Source organism: Trachemys scripta, chromosome 1 (genome assembly GCF_013100865.1).
Source record: "Trachemys scripta elegans isolate TJP31775 chromosome 1, CAS_Tse_1.0, whole genome shotgun sequence".
NCBI lineage: Eukaryota > Metazoa > Chordata > Testudines > Emydidae > Trachemys > Trachemys scripta.
Window position 1 is genome coordinate 70,962,097 of NC_048298.1, and position 23,183 is coordinate 70,985,279.

Here is a 23,183-nt window from a genome sequence, read left to right on the forward strand (position 1 = left end):
CCACCCAATCCCAAAGCCTGGACTTTGGACTGTGTGGAGAGGCCTCTACAGGGTCTAGGGAGTAGGGACAGATGTGAAAACATGGGGAGATCCATGCACAGAGTGTCCCCTCCATGTGTAAGTTATAGGCCATGATGTAGCCTATTATTTATATATTCTAATTGCCATGAAAGTGAGGTGGAAATGCCTACAATAAAATGTGTGTGCAAAAATATTACAGCTTCAGCTTAGACTTTGGAAAAATAATTTAATTTTACAAATGGATAACAAAGTTTTTTTCCTTTTAACCACAGATAACCAGTATGTCATCATTTCATCTGAACAGCTGTCATATACAGTAAAAGGACTTATACCTTTCACAGAATATACAATCAGTGTATCTGCTTTTACCATTATTGGAGAAGGGCCTCCAGCTGTTCTCACCGTTCGCACACGTGAACAAGGTAACATTGCATAACTTTGAAATAATTTCATGTAAGGTATTCCTCCTTCCACCCCAGTTTTTGCCATGATTTAATCTTTCCTTCATGTTAACTCTTTTTTTTTTCAAGTTCCAAGCTCAGTGCAAAATATTTATTATAAAAATATTAGCTCATCATCTGTTTTGCTGTATTGGGATCCTCCAGCAAATCCTAATGGAAAAATCACTCATTATACAATTTATGCAATGGAACTGGACACAAAGAGAGCATTTCACATGACAACTGCGAACAATAGCTTCCTTATAACAGGTATGGGATAGCTTTAGCATGAGGGGGTAGACTAGATGACCTGTTGAGGTCCCTTCCAGCCTTACATTTCTCTGATTCATAAAAATAGTTGCAACTGTGTTATACAAAATTTATCAAACTGATTATTTAGAAATGTAGGTAGTCCAGATCATTCCTCCCCAATCTTCATGTGGAAGGGAAGCATTTCTGCAACACTGTCCCCTCTCCCCTTGCAGAAGGTGGGGAAGGGACAATGAGGCTGGAAGAGAGGAGTGGGCAGGCTGGGGGAGAAGACCTATTGTACCCACCTCTGGGTCCATGGAAGTTACCTGAGAAAGGTAATAAACGCTAGGTCCAGGAGCTGGCATGGCTAGAGAGCTCCCTGGCAATATGGCTCCAATGGACTTGCTCTGCCTATAAACTGAGGAGGAGGATGGGGACCAGAGCTGGTGCAGGGGCAGAGAGGGCCCCTGCATCAATGGCCCAAGCTTCTTGTGGATCCAGAGGACTCTGCCAATTTTGGGGAGTGGCTTTTATATAGAGGGCAAAACCCACTATCCTGGCTCTTTGGGATGGTAGTTAGTAATTTTTGCAAGGGATTTCTAATGGGAATTTTCTCATAGAACATCCCCTCCTTGGCTTTTCACAAGGGAGGGGGTTAGTTTGGCTCAGTGTTTCTGTGCTGCTAGTTCTTTTTATGACTTTCACCTTTTTACACAGTATGTGTTAGAAATTTATCATCTTTTTCTACTTTAAAAAAATACCTTTTTGTATATTAATTGAAGAAAAGGCATCCCATTGTGAGTTTTCAGACACCTGTTTGTACTAACCAAAGTACTAAAATATATATAGATGCTCACACACACACTGGATTCCTAATGGATAAATTGTTAAAGCTATGTACAGAGACTGAGCTAATCAATTTCTGTTGAAGTCAGTGGGAGAGATTAGTTGAAGCCCCAAACATAAATTTTATTTTAGATAGTGGGTTTTAGAATATCTCATTGTGGCTCTATTGGCTATTAGTTGTTTTTTAAGTTACATAAATTCTTATATAGCTATGAAAACTATTTGAACATTGCCCCTTTTTATACTTAATATGTGAACTAAAAGGAAAAGAGGATGTTGAAGAAGAATCACAGGCTAGGATTTTTTTTCTTGTTCTTCCTAGGTCTGAAAAAGTATACAAATTATAAAATGAGAGTAGCAGCTTCCACCACAGTGGGAGAAAGTGCTCTGTCTGAAGAGAACGATATTTTTGTGAGAACACCTGAAGATGGTAAGTCTCTTGTTTGCAGTGATGTGCATGCACTGTGTGCGTGCACAAACAAATGATAAAACATACACATTGAGATCTATTTCCAAAATTTGGAATCTTCTCAAAACCACTCAAACTAAGACTCTCTCACCACTCAGTGTTGCTTCCCTCGGCCAGTTTTGCAGGCCTGGGAGGAAAGAAATAAACTTCAGCAGTACCTGAAGGTCAGCAAATTTGGGTTCTAGTGCACCAACAGGGGAGCAGCTCCAGAACCTTCACTGAAAATACCCTGTCTCCAGCTCCTTTCTAATTAACCCAGGGGTTATTAGTTTGGAAGATCCACAACTTCTGATCATGATGTGGAAGATAGGTGGCTTCTGAGGCATCCAGAACCTAAACCATTAAAAGCTTTTTATCTTAAAACCAGCATTGTAAATTTCACCCAGAAACAATTTGGAAACCACCTCAGATCATGGAACCTGGATGAATGTGCTGTCTACAAGTGGAGCTTCTTTATCCATTGAAATTGATCAGTAATTTTAGCATAAGATATAATATTGCAGGAACCACTTGCACTGTTATATATCAGGTCAAGATTTTGTAGCTCTAGGTGGTATCTGAGCACAGCCCCTCTCTCCACAGCATGCTCCTCTCAAAACTCTGCCCACACAAGAGTTACTGCCGTTCCTAGAAGTATTAACTTCTCAGAATTGGCACCCCCTTGAGAAATGGGTAGATTGTATGGACACAGGCGTCAATAGTAGCCTAGATCTTTAGGGAGTCCTGCTGTCAGAGGGGAAGGGGAGGCCAAGTGGTAGCATGGATGGGCCAGCACACCACATAGTTTGTCTTTCTTTTCCACACAGATCCTGGAGAGGCATAGGATTTGGATCCTATCCCTCTGCAATCTGATCTTCCCTGAGGGGAACCTTGGTTGGAAACATAGGATAGGGAAAGCTGTGACATTTCCTAGGCCCTTTCTCACACACATTTACTCTCACTCCTGTGGGTTTTACCTTAAGTGAGTAAGATATGTCTCAGTATCAATCTTATCTATTTAATTCCATATGGAAACTGGAATAGTAATTTTGTGTGGCCACATCTCAAGAGTGCTTCACAATAATGGTGAACATAAAATGAAGTAACTTATTTGGATTTTTACCAGCCACAGTAAAAGAGATGCTCTTTTAAAAATACACCAAGGATATGTCTACACTTGGAGATAGGGGTGTGATATCCAGCTCAAATAAACATACTCAAACTAGCTCTCATTGAGCTAGCACGTTAAAAATATTAGTGTAGTCATGGTGGCATGGGCAGCCCAGGGGCAGCCCAGGATAGCAGCCTGGAGTACATACTCATGGGGTCTGGGTGGGTTTGTTCTAGTGAGTTTGTGCCGCCACTGCTCGTGCTACTGCTAGCTTGCTTGAGTATATCTACTCAAGCTGGGAATCCCACCCCTAGCTCCACGTGTAGATGTAGCCTAATAGACAGAGCCATCAATCTGATCAGATTAGAGCTGTATTGAACCCTTTGTGCCTTTTAGCCCCAGCGTTGAGGTAGTGCAGAGCTGTACCACTCCAGAGGGATCACAGGGAGGCATTCTGAGCGTTTTTAATTTAATTTTTTAATTTATTAGGGGCGTCGCATTCAGAGGCTTGCTATGTGAAAGGGGTCACCAGTACAAAAGTTTGAGAACCACTGCCCGAAGCGGTAGGATTGGTGGTACTGAGTATACAAACACAGTCGATCAAATTCATCCCGATGTAATTCATTAAGTCAGTGTTGTCAGTCCAGTGAGTCCTGCCATCCTGGTATGCGATGGAAGGGATTCCACCATATGATTCTGAAAGAATCTAGTCACTGGCTAGGAGACACAATAATTGTTGAAGGGGAAGCATGGGAACTGACTCAGAAACACAGCCCTGAAAAGGGAAAGAAATACGCTGTGACTAACTTCCATTTAGTTTACCTAATACAGCTGGTGATTGATGACCATGAAGATCTCTCTGTAAATCTTGTGTGCTGTGGTGTGAAGGTCACACAGAAAGCAAGTCTAGCTATGGGGTAGCTTAGTGGCTACATTTGCTTGCAGTGTCTGGACCTCTAACTGATGACCACGATGTAGTCACAAGGCGCTGTATATAAGTGGGCATAAGTGAGCATGCACTAAGGCACAAAATCAGCAGTAGATATAAACATCTTTACCATTGAAGAACCGCTGAAGTGGTTGTCACTACTAATATATGCAACATATAAAACTTAATAAGATATAATAAACACTATTGTGTTTTATTTCCCAAGCAGCAGAAAAATGGTGACAGTAAAGAATATTGTCACATTTATACATTTCTTTTGTCCCTTATTTCCTTTTCTAATTATTAGTGTTGGGCTTTGAGGTTTAGTTCATATAAATGTTCAGATATCTTAAAGCTTATCTTGAACCTTCTTGTCCTGGAGGTCTCACATAGATTTCCAATGCTTCTTTACAAATTTCTGACTCAAGAGGTTCCAGTTGTAATAGGTGACCACTCTGGATCCCACAGCTGCCAGCATGAATATTCCAATATACAGTAAGTCCCAGTTCTTGATTTCTCTGGCATGGAAAGATAATTAAAAGCAACAGCAAAATATCCTCAATTCTGAGAGAGATGTGGATTGATGAGGACCTATAAACTCAGGGCCAGCTCCAGGGTTTTGGCTGCCCTAAGGAGCCAAACAAAAAAAACAAAAACAAAAAAGCCATGATTGCGATCTGCGGCGGCAATTCGGCGGGAGGTCCTTCACTCAGAGCAGGAGTGAGGGATCATCCGCCGAATTGCCGCTGAACAGCTGGACGTGCCGCCCCTCTCCGGAGTGGCCGCCCCAAGCACCTGGTTGGTAAGCTGATGCCTGGAGCCGGCCCTGTATACTTATATTATATAGATTACTATCAGGAAAGGGGAATTAAAGGTAATTTCCTATTCCCCAGTGGTACAGTATAGCTCACTGAAGTTAGTGGAATTAAACTGCTGTGAAACTGATGAAAATGAGAGAAGTATTAGACTAATGTCTATGGCCCTGAACCTGTAATTAGATCCATCAGGGCAGAGCATTACACCACATGAAATCCCACTAAAGTTGGTGGGACTCCACACGGGCATACATGAATATGGCTGCAGGATCATTGCACAAGTTACAACATTGCAAGAGAGATGACAACACACAAAGGGGGACTGGTTGGAGGACGGAGAACAAAAGTTACAGAGATGTAGGTCATGTGGTTGCTATATTTAGTAATGCACATCTTGGAATTTTTCATCGTTTAAAAACATTATTTACAACACTGTTCTTGTTTCTCTTTGTGGCAAAGTATGTTTTAAGGAGCGAGTTGAAGGAAAAGAGGAAGGTGAAGGGATTGTGGTCTGGCTCAGGAAGGAGGTTCTAGGCACAGGAGGCTGCATGGAAGAAGGCACAGAAGCCCAAGTAGGAGAAGTCAAAGGGGATGACTGCAGAGGGTTGGGATGTTTAGAAAGAGGAGACTAGAGAAATATGCAGGAGCTGTGCACAGGTCCCTGAAGGCAAGGATAAGGAGTTTGACTTTGATGTGAAAGGCAAGAGGAAGCCAATGAGGGGATTTGACAAAGAGTTGGACATAGAGAGGTAGGCAAGACAGATGATTTTTGCAACTGCATTTTTGATGGATTGGTGGGTGAGGTGAGAGAAAGTCTAAAGAGACTGCAGTAGTTGAGTGCAAGATGATCAAGGTTTGCACAACAGTTTTACTGGTGGGAAAAGAAGGATTTCTGAGATATATGAGGGTGAAAAACTGATAGCATTTAGCGATAATGATTTGGAGGGGAGACCATATCATCACCTTTAGCTCTGGATATTGCTGTAGCTGCCTCTAGAAATGTCTAGATATTAGGAACATATACATTTATGGGAACATTTTTCTATTATATGATCAGTTAAAAAAATTCAAAGACCTTTTATTCTGTATTACAGAACCAGGCTCTCCACCCCAGAATGTAGAGGTATTAAATGTAACTGCAACAGGAATATACTTGAGATGGTCACCACCAGAGCAACCTAATGGGATCATAACTCATTATGAAGTTCTGTACAATTATGCCAATGACTTATTTATTAAAAATACCTCAGCTACAAGTATTTTTTTAAATGGCATGAAACCATACACTCTCTACAACATTTCCGTAAGGGCTTTCACTAGACTTGGCCATGGGAATCACTCATCATTTCCACTGTCTGTCAGAACTTCTGAAACTGGTGAGTATATTTCTTAAAAATACTATAATTTGTCCACATTTGATAGCCTGTGGTGACATTTTATGCCAGTTCATTTTACTGTAATACACATTTTTATGCCAAATGCTTCACCTGTGCAAAGACTGAGTAGGGAGTGGGAAGGGGAGAAGAGAATAATGAGAGCAGAGATGTAGAATGGGACCCGGTTATGTATTGTAGAGCTTTATATAGTCCCTGCCTTTTACAAATTCTCCTGCCTTGCAAGAAAAATGTCATTTTTATAGAAAAGGAGGAATTTCAAAAGGCCAGGATTGTTGCTGAAGACAAAGAACTTGAATTTAATGTGGTAAGAGAAAAGAAACCAGTGAAAAAATTCAAAGATAGATGGTGGTGATGTGGTTGAAGCAGCGGGAGAATAAGTTGATGTTATTGAAATATTTTGGGGAAGGGAGAGGTAAAATGAAACTGGAGAGTGTTACAGTAGTTAAGATGAAAGTTGCTCAGGGCAGGGAAAAGGTATTTTAGCAGTGGGTACTGAGACAGAAGGGTGGATTTTGGAGATACTAACAAGGAATCAACAGGATGTAGTGAAAGATTAGATATTAGGGGTGGGGTGGGGAGGGAGAAGGAAAGAGAAAAATCAAGTCTGAGAGACGGGCAGGATAATGGAAATATCAATAGATATGGAGAAGAGAGATTAATAGATTAGATATCAAAGAGCAGATGTTGGAGAGGCAGCTAGAAATGCAGGAAATGATGGAGGTCAAGAGGGACATCTGGAGCAGAGCTGAGAAAAATCTGGTTTGATTTGAACTCAAACCATTTTTTGTATATTTTTTTGTCAGATCAAAAAACTCAAAATGTTTTGGTTTCAAATTGACCAAAATGTTTCTGGTCAATTTGAAATAGTTTTTTCAGTTTTTCAGTTAGTTTTGAGTGAATCAAAACATTTTAGTCAACCCAAAACATTTTTTGTCGTTTTCTGTTTTGATTTGATTGTTACAAGTGTTTTAAACCCTTATTTTGGTGTTTTGTTTTTAAATTGGCCATATTTGTATTTGAAATGCTAATTCAAAACAAAAAGTCAAAACAAAACATTTCCAAATGGTTGAAATGAAACATTTTAACTTTCTAATTTTTTTCCCTATTTGTTTTTTGGCTGAAACTATTCATCAAATTCATAAATAGTTTTGGAGCACAAAAATACATTTTTTAAACAAAATAGCTCCTGATTTTTTTTTACTAGTTCTAGTCGGGAGTATAGAAGAGGAGTGATTTTGAATAATTGGTATATATGCGGTGGGTGAATGATTGGGAATAGATAAGGTCACAGTGAAAGGGAGACATGGAAGAAGAGACTGCACAGATCTCTTAGAGATACAGAGGAACAGGAGGGTATGTGGGGAGCCAATAAAATAAGAAATTAGTTACCTTGATAAGGGAAGTTGTATTGGAATGGGGAAGACAAAAGCCAAATTGGAAGGGATCATCTGAAGAAGGGGAAGTCAAGGCAATGAGAGTGAACAGCATGCTCTAGGATTTTGGAAATAAATAGGAGAACGGAAATAGAACGGTAGCAACTGCAAGAGAAGGAAGTTAGACCATGGTGATGTATTTATCAAGATGGAGAAAGAGGAAACAAAGAAATGAAGTTAGTGGGAAATACAGGTACCCAGCAACTCTGAAAAGCAGGCCACTTTGATAGAGGTTCCTATGTGTGTATTTTGGAGTCTAACTTTATGCATTCACATTTGAAAATTTTGGCTTGTGTCCATTTGGGTAGGCAAAGATGACAATATGATGTCCTGAAAGTGAAACTACTTTGTGCTTACTTAGCTGAACGTTAGCTAATATAATCTGTCATTTGTTTTTAAAAGTCAGTAGGAACCTAGATACCAAAGTCTTAATGATGACATAAATCTGTAATAAATAACTGCCAAAGACCTTCTAGCTGGTCATTCCCTCCCTTACTAGTTACCACCATTTGTAGATGAACACATTGCAGCATACAGTGGATTTTACCTGATAAGGAATGTGTTCAAGAAAGTATTGTACACTTAGCAACAGGCCTGAAAAACTTATACTTGAAGTGCATTATTAATAGGCATGTGTTAAAAAAAAATGTTGGAAACCTTCACCCATTCTTTAAACTAAACAAATTTATTTTAGGTTCAGATCATTCCTTATAACCTCAGGTGCTCCTTTCCTCTTCTCTTGGGGGTGCAATGGATGCAGAACAATAGGTTTGAATCCAGAACTAGAAGAGAACCTGCGAAAACATTCATTATGAGATCTTCAGAGATGAGATGTATCACAGGGAAGGCAGGCATTTTCAGATTGAAAGTATGGAGGGAACTGGGACCTATTGAAGCATTATTGTGTTTGAGAGATCCTAATTAAAATTCCACCACTAAACTAGGAGGATGTTTAGAATGATTTCCCAGCCTCTGATGGAATTCATCCCCTCTCTGGATACTGCTAAATCCTCCTAGCCAGAGGTGACTTATCTCTGGGGTTCATACAAATATATCTGAAGAGCAAAAGTTTTGTATTTTGAATGCAATGGGTTGCATCAAGTGGCAGGTATTTTCAAAATATTTCCTAGGGAGGATACCCAGAACTCCTGTAAAACCCATTTATCCCCTCTACTTTGTCAAACTGCACAAACTGAAAGCTGTGCAGTGATAACCAAACTTATATTATATTTGTATTTTGTTTCAGAAAATGATAATACAATGTTATCATGTGCTGGTGCCTCCCTCCCTGGTTCTGGGATCTGGGAAAACATGTTTTGTTTTTTTTTTAATGGGAAAACAAATTAAAAGATTGCCCAGTCCCTACCTCTTTGCAAGCATGTGGAGCAGCAAAGGCAAATGGAAAAAATGTTAGTGGAAACCATTTGTTAAAATATTGGCAGCACATCAATGAAGAGTCTCTTGAGAGAGAGCCAAGTTGGAAATTCATGGTGATAGCTACTAAGGTGTCAGGGAGGAAGCTCAGCATCACAGGGTGGGGGGAAGTGAGAAGGTCTTTAGTTCATTTGTCAAGAGGATTCCACCAATTTGTTAAAGGCTGTACTTAAAAAACCTCATTATACAGATAATTGCATTATATATTATAGATACATTTTTCATGTCTCTTTGACCTTGCAGCTCAACTTGTAAAAATATTAAATGATTGCTTTTAGTAAAAAATGATCAAATATTTACAATATACTATATTTTTTATTGCTTAACTAATGAACAAAACTTTGACTTGACTCTTTTTTTAAGTCTGAATTTTCCTCTTTCAGTTCCTGATAGTGCACCAGAAAACATAACCTACAGGAACATCTCATCTACAGAAGTAGAGTTATCATTTTTTCCACCATCTGTTCCCAATGGGATTATACAGAAGTACACTGTATATCTCTGGAGGATTAATGGAACTGAGCTAAGAATCATAAACACTACTCTTCTGACGATAAGTATTACAGGTCAGTATGTAACAATCTGAAACTTGATAGTGTCCTGGTTGGTTGATGTTGTATAGTTCATGTTGACAAATTCCAGTCAGAAGGAAATATTTAATGCTTCTGGAAACTTAATGTTTACAACCTTGACTTTAATATGCCAATGTCATTAGATGGCACTTTTCAAAAAGATAGCCACCACTGACACTAAATTTAGTACTAATTGTGAATACTAAGACCTTGATCCTGAAAACACTCTCAGATTTAGTTTCATTGACTTCAGTGGGACTACTCAAATGTATAAAATTAAGCACATGTATAAGTATTTGTGGGATCAGGGTCTTAATTTTAACACTTCAGTTTTAAACACAATAATCCATTATATGGAACAAAATGATTTTTTAATTATATGAACATGCAGATTTCTATATTAATAAAAACAGATGCATTCACATTCCTGTAAAACTAGAAGATATTGAAATACTTCAGATTATGGCTAAAGTTGAGACTTAATTTCAGTTATAAATCTGATTTTGCGGATGTCCCAGTTTCTGAAATACTTTAAAAGGGTAATTTCCACTTAAAAGTTTACACATGTGGACTGTGTTCAGCAGAAAATTGGTCTCCAATCTTAGGTGTTATTGGACAAGAAATTTTTATGCTGCGGGACTCAGAAAAAATCATTAAAAAATTCTTCTAAAACATATTTGGCACATCTAATATCAACCTTGAGGTCAGTGGAAGTTGTGAGATGCTCAGCACTTTTGCCTACTTATGTACTCAAAAGTGTTTTTTAACTATTTTTAAGAAAAAATATTCACTGAAATCCTCCTCAGAATTTATAAAATAGTTTACTGCATTCTTCTTTCTTTAGGTTTAAAGAAATATACCAAATATACAGTTGAGGTGTCTGCAAGCACTAGCCAGGGTGAAGGGGTTCGTAGTGCACCTCTAAACATATTGACTAATGAAGATGGTAAGTCAGAAAAGAAATTACAATATAGCATTGTCCACTTCTAGTGGAGAAGTCTTAAACTTTGTTTCAGAGGTCTTTGTACATTTGATTTATATAGGCACTTTTCATTTAGATTGATCTTTATTCTTTAATACCTCTATTAGTATAAGTTTTATGTCAAATCACAATATTTGTATTTGGAAAGCAACGCTGTTATTGTTCTTATATCTCATCAGTGTCTTCCATTTTTAAGAACCCTTAATTTACTGTTACTATTTTAGTCTATTTACTATTTTACTATTTACTATTTTACTGTTACAGAAGGGCAGCAGTAAGTCAGATGGAGGTTGTCTCTGCCTGGGTGTAAAAGTGGACGAATGGAGAAAGCACAGACCCCCGTTCCTTTTGCCTCCCAGCACGTGGACCTAGAACAGTCATAGTTCTTGTGCTTAGAGTCTTTGGCTCTTCTAAATTGATGAATTTATAGTTATAGTTATTAGTATTGTGTTAGTGCTCAAAGGACCTAATCAGTGGCACTAGACACCCCAAATTGAGCATGGAGGGGTGAGTCAAAGGTAGGGCCAGGGCACTGCCCTCCATACTAGCCAGCAGAGCTGGCCATACATAATCAGAGTGTATACTATGCTTTATTTAATGATTTAACATCTACGCTCCCTCTCAATCCCATTAGACACAATTCCTCTGGGGGTTCCTGCTGTGGTGGTGCATTTCTGCAAAACTCCAAAAGTGGCCAGAGGCTCTCATCCACAATCCATACCATGTTACATTGCTCAATATAAATGTTGCTATAATACACCAAAAACAGTTCAATTATATAAATTTATGCCATTTGTTTAAAATGTTTTTTATTTAGAGCAAACATTCATTCTGTATTTTACTAAAGAGTTTTTTAGCTGAATAAGGAGATCTATGAGTTAAAGACAAATAATATCTTAGAATCAAGAAATGCCAGAGACATGTGAAATTCAGTATTTGATAGACCTTTTATTGTAGGGCTACCGAGGATAATATAGCAAGTAAACACTAAATACAGCTGTCACTATTTATTACCAGTAAATACAGGCATTCACAGACTTTATTAAGCCTTTGTTCAGGCAAAATTAAGATTTCTTCCAAAATGTACTGAGAGTAAGATGTTTAAAACATTTATGCTGTCCTCTGTGGTTGAGAAAGACAGTGCAATTAAAGGAAGAGCAACAAAAATATTTATAATACGCCACATGTATCTTACTCCAAAGTACACACTGTTCAGAGCATCAGATCGAATGCTTCACAGATTTGCTAATAGCTATGCTTATGTTCTCAATTTCCATGCATGACCACAGCCATGACCTGAATTTTTAGTACATGATGCTGTTTTGTTTAATTTGAACAACAAAAGTAATGTTAACATTACAGCATAGTGTAATACCTTTATCTGGTAGTCCAGAAAAAAAATTAACAGTTTTACTTCCTCAATAACACTTTAGTGAAAAATATCATTATTACTAAGCATACATACAGATACATTTTCACCACAGCAACATTTGCATAAACCTTAAAATATTTTAATTGGAATGAAATCAAAATGTATTATAACGTTTTTGTTTAGCTATGCTATCTCAGTACTTAGTGATTATACTGCTGTCTGGTGTTCATCTTAGAATGAATTTCAGTTGTCTCATTCATTGAATACATGTATATTTTCTTTCATGACATGTTAAATGTATGAATGTGTTCCTTATTTGATGGAGTGAAAAGATTTAACTCTGCATGGTATCCCACATTTTTATCATCTCTCAATGCTATGCTCATCAATTTTCCCATCTTTTGGTGCTTCATATAATTATTTCCAGCTCCACTTCTCCTCAGGGGAACTATTTTGTTATATTTTATATACATTCACACCTAAAAAGCTCTTGCTTTTATTAGAACGGAAAAATTACAATAATATACTTGGACAGTAGGTGAATCAGTGTGACAAACCCATTGCTCTGTTTTCTCATGAAATATTTTTTTCCATTGAATCACAGAAACAGATGTTTTAACACTACCATGAAAAATCTTCCTTTATCATCTGGCTGAAAAAGTAAAGAAGCCTGGCTATAACACCATTTGATATGGATACTGTACCTGTGTGCTTCCATAATTCACTTCCTAGCACAAATAATTAAAATCCTATTTAAAGATACTGCATTTAACCATGTCACTCAGATCTTAGCTGTCTAACAAGTTGTTGTGTTCTGCACTCTCACTTTATAGCTCCTAGTTCACCTCCACAATCCCTCTCGGTAAAACAGTTGTCGGGTGTCACTGTGAAGTTGTCATGGAAACAACCACTGGAGCCAAATGGAATTATTCTCTATTACACAGTTCATGTCTGGTAAGATTTTTTGGAAATAGTTCTGAGGATAAATATTAATCTGTAATCTAAAAGGAATGTAAGGTTTTTCTTATAGACCTTGTTGAATATAGATTTTTGAGAGTGAATATTAATAAGTTACTTAAAATACTTTCATATACACAAATGCCATTCTAAATATGGGTATGTGAAAATTGTAGAATTAAATGATTTGCAAGCATCTAAAATATTTTTCAAATGTTTTTGGTTTTGCAAAATGAGTTTATATTTAAATTAACTGGGTGATCTCCCATCCTCACATATTAATTGGACCATTTGGGGTCTAATTAACGATAAAATAAGACACCAACAAACACTATTGTTTGGGGTCTGCTAATGTTTCCAGCTAAAGATGGACAAATATCCTCCTGATTGGATGGATATGGCCAAGAACCATTGAAAAATGCTGTTTTAGCTCCCATTCAGTGGTCTGAGCAAGCAAGGAGTTGTGATAGCAGTCCTTGTCCACTCTCTGACATTAGTACCACCCAGCGTGATATTTTGTACACATCATGTTTCCTGCTACTTCAACACTTCCCAATACTTTGTTACTATGCCATCGTATCTGTCTTCTTCTCAACTCTGTTATAACACTCATTATAAGTGCTGGATATTATATTATATTATATTATATTATATTATATTATATTATATCTATTTGTGCCTCTTGGAATCTGTCTCTTCCTCCTTCAAAAAAAGACTATTGTCATTTTAAATCCCAGTTTAAAACTTTTTTTCACTCTCTTCTTCTGAACACTACTTGTTCTAAAGATTTGTCATAGCTTCCTTTTGTAAGCCCTACATATTGCCTTTACTGGGGATTGCCACATGTTGATTTGTTTATTTTGATTGTTGATTGCAGTTATTTATTGTATTTATGCTGTGCGCTTCTATTGCTGTTACCCAATGCATAAGGGCAAATAGCTACAGAAATACATACCATGCAATCAATGTAAATTATGTATGCAAAATGGTACTGTGTTACAGCTGAGGAGTTCTTATAGATATATTACTACTAAATATGTACTCCTTATTTTTAAAAGTGACCTAAAAGTTTCTCCTGGCGGTAGCTAATTTTTATCTTTTTTCTTAGTTATAAACGTCCGCTTTAAAATAGCGGTAAGATGAACACAAGTAATCCCACTCTCCAGAAGAGTATAAAGAGTATAAATTTCCACCACTCCTTCCACTGTACTGGCAAGTGCTAATGTCATCTGCATCTGTGGAGAACTTTGAACTGTGGATGAACTTGTAGCACAAACAGATCTCCTTCATGTTAAGGAATATGGTTTTGGTGCATACTGTGTTTAAAGACCTAAGGATATTCAAGATAAAAGAACTTCCTCTTTATTAAAATCCTTCCTTAAGACTTATTATATCTGTGATTACTACAGAATAATTTTTCAATAACTTGTTAACTGAACCATCTAGATCTGCAGATGCCTAAATTAAGTAACCACAGAACTTCACTGATGTAACCCTTGTCCTTACCCTCTCCATCTACTCCCTTGTGTCTTATCCCCACATACCCTCTCACATCTAAAATTAGATTGCCGTTAGCTCTTTGAGGTAAGGACCTTGGGTGAAAACTCCCACTGACTTCAGTGGAGCCAGGATTTCATCCCTTGTCTTTTAAATTATTTAGAACATTTTTAGGTGCTATAAAATCATCATAATTAATTACTAGGGCTGATACGGCAAACAAGTTCTTGAACCAAAACTTTTCTTAGTGGCAACATTTTCCAGCGGATATAACTAATGCAAGAGCTTCCTAATATCATGTAAAGAGGCAAAGATAGTGAATGCGGGCCATTTGAAAGTGTAGAAGAAAACTTATCTAAGTATTCTAACAACTATATTACATTAGCTGTAGGAAATGTAGCAACTTTTCTCACAAAATGAAGCCAGGAATCTACAATGAAGAACTCAAATGTGAGCTAATAGTTAAAAAAAAAAAAAAAAAAAAAACCTATCAGTTTTTAATGGTTTTCTTGTAAGAAATACAATATTTATAAGTTACAGGAATTTAAGAAAATGTTGGTCTCAGTTGTGTTAACTATCTAGCTCTAATGAATTTCTGTAGTTTTGGCTAAGGCTTGTTTCTTATTTGATTTGTGAGAAGTGCCTTTTAAAACTCAACATCTTTGATAATTTTTTGAATAATATAATGGATTTACAGTAGATGAAAGTTCTATTTCTATTTTATGAGTTTCTGTATATGACAATATTGTTTTCTGTGGTATTTTTAGTAAAATGTATTATACTATGCTGCAGTTTTGTCATGAAAATGTATATATGTAATGATTTTCTTCTTTAGGAATACAATGTCAAAAAGAAGTGTTAATGTAACAGAAACATCACTGATGTTCACAGACCTAGAAAATAACAATGAATACAAAGTTTATATAACAACAAGTACCAGATTTGGGGATGGAAACATAAAAAGTAGCATTATAAGCTTCAGAACTTCTGAAGGAGGTAAGCTTATGTATAATAATAAATCATACAAATAATCTATAGTTGCATCCATAAGTTTGTATCAACCTTATTTAAATGTATAAAATAACTTAGGCGAAAGCTGCGATTCCAATGGGGGTTTAATGTAGGGTTACCATACGTCCGGATTTCCCCGGACATGTCCGGCTTTTTGGTGCTCAAATCCCTGTCCAGGGTGAATTTCCAAAGAGCCGGACATGTCTGGGGAAATAGGGAGGCATAAGCCAGGGTCCGCCCAGCACGATCCGCCGGGTCCGCAGCGCAGCCCAGCTGCCCCAGCTACAATGCTCGAGTGGGGAACGGGGTGGGGCTCGGGCTTCCCTCGCAGGCGGGGACCCCCCCCGGCCACTGGGGAACCTTTCCTGTGGCCCCGCGCAGCTCGGAACCCGGCGCCGCGGGAGCTGTTTCCCGCGGGGACAGACAGGCCGGGGAACGTGCTCAGCAGCAGGAAGGAAGCTGCGGCCGGGGCTGCAGGGACTCGCGCTGCCGAGCGTCTGAAGCCTCCAGCAGGCAGAGGCTGCCGGGTGAGTGGGGGAGCAGGGCAGGCGGGGGCATAGAGGCTGCAGGGGCGGGGGGGCAGGGGCTACAGGGTGGGTGGGGAGCAGGGGTCTCAGAGGCTGCAGGGGTGGGGGGATGCAGGGTGAGTGAGGAGCAGGGGTCACAGAGGCTGCAGGGGCGGGGGGGTGCAGGGGCTGCAGGGCGAGTGGGGAGCAAGGGTCACAGAGGCTGCAGGAGCGGGGGGCGCAGAGCCTGCAGGGCTAGTGGGGAGCAGGGAAGCACTTAGCAACCCCCAACCAAGATCAGAGCAGGAGGGAGGAGGGGGAATGCAGGGTGCTCAGAGGAGGGGGCAGAGTTGGGGCAGGGGCTTTGGGGAAGGGGCGGGGTTGGGGCGGAGTTGGGGTGGGGCCGGGGGTGGAGAAGGGGCAGAGTTGGGGCAGGGCCAGGCCCCCGTGGAGTGTCCTCTTTTTTCAGTGTTGAAATATGGTAACTCTAGTCTAATGTCTCTTCATCAAACAGAGCACTACATTTTCCTGCAAGACATTTAAATTTAAAAGTCTTTTTATATTGCTCTTTGAAATGAAGTAAAAAGAGGAGAGTTTGGTTTTATTGCCCTTTGTTCTATCAAGCTGTGAAATAAGGTCCTGAGAAGGAAAACCCTGACAGTTTTAGGGTGTCTCTCTCACAAACACAGGTGTAAAGTGGTTGTAGTCTGAAAGCAGTTTTATAAACATGGCATTATGGGATTCCAAGTTGATTTGATCCCAATGAATTTCATATACTTCAGAAGTTAAAGGTCTTTTTCTAGGAGGCAACACTGTACACTTAGCTTTGAAATTCAAGTTAGTTCCTTTCTGGCTCTGATGTCACCAATAGTAACAATTCTGTCACTGAAACTTAGGTCCCTATCCTTCAATTAACTGTGTGCATGTTTCTCTGCACCTTTGTGGAGCCTTAGTGGCCGAAGTGTGGTTCTGAATAAGCACATGGAGTTTTCTGCACATAGTCATTTGTAGGATCAGTATCTTAGTCAATAATTCTGTGAATGATGGTGTGAGCTAGAATAGAATCTAACTCACAGTTCCCTAGCTGTATTGGCTCTACAATGCTAATGGTAGTAAAAAGTGTGAAAAACTTATTTTAGTTAATGAAACACGCATAAAGGACTCTGTATACACATGAAACACATTTGTTAAGAAGATTGCATGCATGCGTAATGCTTTGTGCATATGCATGAATTCGGATTTATATTTGCATAAAACAGTAAGTACACGCACTTACACATCTCCAGTTGCATAGGTTCACTGAGTGCATAAACTTGGATTTGTGCATGTAGATGTAGCATGTCTTTGACTCTCTCTGAAAAATGAATGTCTTTGAAAATCAGGGCTTTCAAAGTGTATTGGTAGCCATTAGTTCAATTGTACCTTTCCCACCTCCTCCAGAAACAGGATCTATGCTTTAATATAACATTTTTTCAAGTCAATGAAGTCTAAATCTTGGGTAATAAAAAGCACAAAAACTTATGTTACATAAGCTAAATCTTAATCTTATTCCAGCACCAAGTGATCCACCAAAAGATGTCATGTACAGAAACCTCACTGCATCATCAATAATGGTTTTCTGGTCCCCTCCTCAAAGGCCTAATGGGATTATACAATATTATTCAGTTTATTACAAAAATAATTCAGGAATTTTTATAAAGGTAAGTTTCTTTTTATATCATTTTTGTAGATTTTAGTACAGAAAAATGCATTTACTTTTCTTTGAATCTTTAATCTATCATAAAAGATTAAACCAAGATTAAACTGTACAGTTAATGTCATATTCTTTTTTCACTCCCACCTCATTACCAGATAATTTTGATTTTTAGCATATTATTAAAGGGATAAGTGCATTAGCCTAACCCTCACCTTGAAATTATATTTGTGGTATCCTGCAATTTCAAAATTCCTATGCATCTCAAGGAGCATTTGTGCTATTAAGCATGAAGGGACTAATGCATACCAAAAAAAATAGAGTAAATTTCATGTAGAATAAATGATCTCGTGTTCTAGGCTGCAAAGTGAAATGATATGTGCCTAGTGAAATGACATTCTTATATGTTTTTAATGTATTTTTTGAGCAATAATGAAAATCAGAAGATAGTGTTGCCATAGGGAAGGATAGAATACTGCCTCATAGTCTGTTACTCCTTATTAAATGTCTCTGCAGAAAACAATTTTTCTTTCTAACATAATTATAACATATTATTTTAAAACATAGAAGACAAATGAGGTTAGTCTACACTGTTTTAAATTATGGAAGAAATGCATTTGTTTATCAGTTATGAATAAATAAAAAATATAAATTAATGGAGATATCCTATCTCCTAGAACTGGAAGGTCATCGAGTCCAGCCCCCTGCCTTCACTAGCAGGACCAAGTACTGAATTTTCCCCAGATTCCTTAAGTGGCATCTTCAAGGATTGAACTCACAACCCTGAGTTTAGCAGGCCAATGCTCAAACCACTGAGCTATCCGTCCCCCAATCTGGGGATTAGGATGTGGTTTATTGTGTAGGTACTTCTCAGACTCATCTTAACTTTATGCATGATATATATTAATTGTCAATTAATCACAGTTAAAAAAATTAATCACGATTAATTGTATTGTTAAATAATAGAATACAAATTGAAATTTATTAAATATTTTGATGCTTTTCTACATTTTCATATATATGTATTTCAATTACAACACAGAATACAAAGTGTACAGTGCTCACTTTATATTATTTTTTATTACAAATATTTGTACTGTAAAAATGATAAACAAAAGAAATAGTATTTTTCAATTCACTTCATACAAGTACTGTAGTGCAATCTCTTTATCATGAAAGTGCAACTTACAAATATATTTTTTTTGTTACATAACTGCACTCAAAAATAAAACGATGTAAAACTTTAGAGCCTACAAATCCACTCAGTCCTACTTCTTGTTCAGCCAATCGCTAAGAGAAACAAGTTTGTTTACATTTATGGCAGATAATGCTGCCCACTTCTTAATTACAATGTCACCTGAAAGTGAGAACAGGCGTTCACATGGCACGGTTGTAGCTGGCGTCACAAGATATTTATGTGCCAGATGTGCTAAAGATTCATATGCCTCTTCATGCTTCGGCCATCATTCCAGAGGACATGCTTCCATGCTGATGACGCTTGTTAAAAAAATAATGCGTTAATTAAATTTATGACTGAACTCCTTGGGGGAGAATTGTATGTCTCCTGCTCTGTTTTACCTGCTTTCTGCAATATATTTCACCTTATAGCTGTCTCGGAGGATGACCCAGCACATGTTGTTTGTTTTAAGAACATTTTCACTACAAATTTGACAAAATGCAAAGAAGCTACCAATGTGAAATTTCTAAAGATGACTACCGAATTCGACCCAAGTTTAAGAACCTGAAGTGCCTTCCAAAATCTGAGAGGGATGAGGTGTGGAGCATGCTTTCAGAAGTCTGAAAAGATCAACACTCTGATGCAGAAACTACAGAACCCAAACCACCAAAAAAGAAAATCAACCTTCTGCTGGTGGCATCTGACTCAGATGATGAAAATGAACATGCGTCGGTCTGCACTGCTTTGGAACGTTATTGAGCAGAACCGGTCATCTGCATGGACACATGTCCTCTGGAATAGTGGTTGAAGCATGAAGGGACATATGAATCTTTAGTGCATCTGGCATATAAATATCTTGCAACGCCGGCTACAACAGTGCCATGCAAACGCCTGTTCTCACTTTCAGGTGACATAAACAAGAAGCAGGCAGCATTATCTTCTGCAAATGTAAACAAACTTGTTTGTCTGAGCGATTGGCAGAGCAAAAAGTAGGACTGAGTGGACTTGTAGGCTCTAAAGTTTTACATTGTTTTGTTTTTGAATGCGTTTTTTTTTTTGCCTCTGAAGAAGTGAGATTTTTTACCCACGAAAGCTTATACCCAAATAAATCTGCCCTGGACTCCTTGTTGTTTTTATCATTGATTTGTTCTTTATTTTATTATATTATATATTACTATATGCAAATATAATTCAAGAAAATATAATTTTCCTTAATAAATTTTTGGTTAAAAGCTTTGTGTTTGTGGAAGAAAATGAAGAAATGTAAGGTTATGAAGACAGCAAAGTACAAAACAAGAAATCTGATCTATGTGGCATAATTTTACAGTTAGCGCTTACTGGATTTAGATATTTATTTTCCTGAAGATATATGTTTACATGTCACTCTGCAAATATAGGCCCTGCTCCTGCAATCTGCTCTGGGCAGGCCAATCTTTGCACTCATGTGTAGCCCCATTGAAATTGGTGGGGTTCTGCATGAGTGTAAGTTTCTGCCCACGTAGATCTGATTGCAGAATGGGAGCCATAGAGAAGACTCATTTCATGCTCCAAGGAATTCACAATGTAATAATTAGCATGTGAGTTAGCTAGAAGTACCTTGGTCGCACAGTCTGTTAGGAGTAAAATTAGACCTATTAGTTGGGTTTGAGTTTATGGGTGCATTCCTATCTGAAATATGACTGTAAGCATACACATCAAATCATCCTTTCTGCTCCTCTTATCTGCTAGTCCTGCTAGCAGGCCAGGGTAAGCATAAGTATCTTATTCTCTTTGAGAATAGGGTGAATGGGCGATGGCACAATGTGAAGCTATGACCTTAGAGAAACCCAGACTTCAAATTGGCATTTAATGTCAGTTACAGCCTTCATTTTGAAGGACTGTTTAACCTTTTCATCTTGAAAAAGTTTGGTTTTAAATGTTTTTAATCTGTTACTTTTTTCCTTGGCACATTTTGCATGTCCACGTTTCATTTTTCATAGCGGTGCTTATTGCATGCCCAGTGTATGCTTCTAACTGATCATAACTTCTAATGTGGTTTGCTAAAAGCGCATACCTTGATGCAGCCATTTTTCTGAATCCATTTTATTCTATGATGATCAGTACCAGACCAGATTCCGTACATCACTTTTTATTTCTGTTTAAACAGCTTTCATGAATTTTTACATGATAAAAATTCAGAAATAAAACACAAAAACATAGTGAGAGATGTCATTCCACCATATAATTTCTACATATTACAATTTTAGGAACTTTGTTGGTTGCTTCATATATTCTTTACCTGGCACCTTGTGTAGAGAAAGAAATCTATCCATATACTTTATTCTACAAACCATCTCTTCTGTGGTTGAAAACAAGTACACATAGCTGTTTATTGATTCTCCTCTACAAAAAGTGGGCAATGTTCTATCACTAGCTCTAGCTTTTTAGTTCTACTTTGGTTAACGGTAATTGCTAAAAGTTTGTAATGCCCTTATCTCCATATTTGATCATTGATTTAGAAGCAAGCCACAATTAAGATAACGATGGTGTATTCATTTTTTTTTTTTTTTTTTGCTAAAGATACTTTTTGTTTAAATGATTCAAACACTATGCCAGAGAGTTTAGAAGCCCAGCTAACTTGGGCTTTTCACGTAGGGAGAGCCTTTTTTTACCTTGAAAATTGATCCTACATCTTCACAATTACCTGCCTTTACCAGTTAGGGAACACTTCATGTGTGTTCTTTTCCATGTTCTTAGAAATGAACTGAATGCCTGTCCTGTTTTACTAAATCCTGTATTTCTTTAATCAGAGCTGGCAATAGCTTTCTTAGGGCAGACCTGCAAAACAGTTTTTTTACCTCCAAAATATTACCTATTCCTGCACACCAGTGTCACATATGCACAGAGCTGACCTGAAGTTTGCAAGGAGGATTAAAGAGATGATTATTTGGAATATACCTCAAATTTAACTGACTAGTTTTACATAAGTATGTGCTGGGATAGGGAAATCTTTGGTCTCAGTTTCCTACCGCAGAAATGGTGCTCAGCTGCTCGTTCCTTTCAACCCTAGTGATCAGTTATTACTAGAAACCCAGAGTCAGATTGTCAGATGGCATAAATGGATAGAGCCACATTGATGGAAGTGAAGCTATGCCAGTATACACCAGCAGAAGATCTGACCCATGCTTGTCTTAATGAAAGTTGAGGTTCTCCTTTACATGTGTAGCTCCTCTGAAAGCTAGGAGTCCTGTGGCTGTTGGCTTCATCGGGTCCAAAACTCAGCTCTGCCTTAATGTATTTGTTATTTACAAATAAACTTACAGACTGATGTTCTAGCTGAGTTTAAATCTTTTTCTCTTAAGGTGAATGACCTAACCAAACCTCTTTTTCCATATTTATATTGGTAATTTAAAGCTTTTTTGAGTAACTTAAATGCATTTTAACTGAAGTTTTAAAGGGCATACTATTCCCTTGATTTTGTTTAAACTAAATTATTTTTAAAACGATTATGTTAGAGCCTCCTTTAAATAGTATATCATGCATTTTTAAAATTCCTTAATAAAAAAATTATCAAGATATTTCTGCTCCTCACTGGTGTTTATAAGCATCTTTTGGGTGGGCCTGACAGCAACAACATCAAACATGCTGCGGCCCCCTCCTCTGCCCTGCCCCTCTTTTCTGTTTCTCCAGGAACTCTCCTGCCTTCTCTCTCTCTGTATCACTTCCAGCGTGGCTGCTGCTGTTACTGGTGAACACTCTTTTTGCAGGCCCTGGGGAAAGAGTATCCACAGAACAGTGAAGCTAATTATACCCACAGGCCCCCACATCCAGTAAAGCACTTAAGCATGTGCTTAACTAAAGCATTTGAGTGGTTCCATTGAAATAGTGAACTACTGTTAAATACTCAAAATAAACAAATTTTAAAAATAGAGGAAAATAAAAGAATGTTTTTCAGTATCATAATTAGTGAGGGTCACTAGTATCAAGAGTAGGCACCAAACTTTCAAGTGAATATGTAATTTTAACTAATTCATCCAGACATTTCTATCCATATAATTGAAATTTTAGTACTATTTTTTGTTTTCCTTGAGATTACCTCTTGATGTTCAACTTAGTGATCCTAACCTTGAGAGAGTGAAGGTTAGAGTAGCATTGTTGGTAACATTGTTTCTTTCCATTCTCTGTCTTTCTTGGAATATGCGTTATGGCATCCTATGGTTTACCAGGTGTTTATTGTTCACTACGCGTACAGACATACAGAAAGTGAAAAAGAGCCAGGAGATAGGGAGGGTTTGTCTTTTCTTCAGTGTAA

At 37.9% G+C, this 23,183-nt stretch overlaps 1 protein-coding gene across 1 annotated transcript in view; it reads left to right on the plus strand.

Moving 5' to 3' along the window:
- PTPRQ (protein tyrosine phosphatase receptor type Q) overlaps positions 1 to 23,183 on the plus strand; it is a 205,334-nt gene that overhangs the window by 90,129 nt on the left and 92,022 nt on the right. The window contains exons 30-38 of the mRNA XM_034764828.1: positions 294 to 443; positions 552 to 731; positions 1,882 to 1,989; positions 5,956 to 6,237; positions 9,509 to 9,691; positions 10,542 to 10,643; positions 12,885 to 13,005; positions 15,341 to 15,501; positions 17,577 to 17,722. Coding sequence (XP_034620719.1) covers positions 294 to 443; positions 552 to 731; positions 1,882 to 1,989; positions 5,956 to 6,237; positions 9,509 to 9,691; positions 10,542 to 10,643; positions 12,885 to 13,005; positions 15,341 to 15,501; positions 17,577 to 17,722 — 1,433 coding nt within the window. The remainder of the gene's footprint in view (positions 1 to 293; positions 444 to 551; positions 732 to 1,881; positions 1,990 to 5,955; positions 6,238 to 9,508; positions 9,692 to 10,541; positions 10,644 to 12,884; positions 13,006 to 15,340; positions 15,502 to 17,576; positions 17,723 to 23,183) is intronic.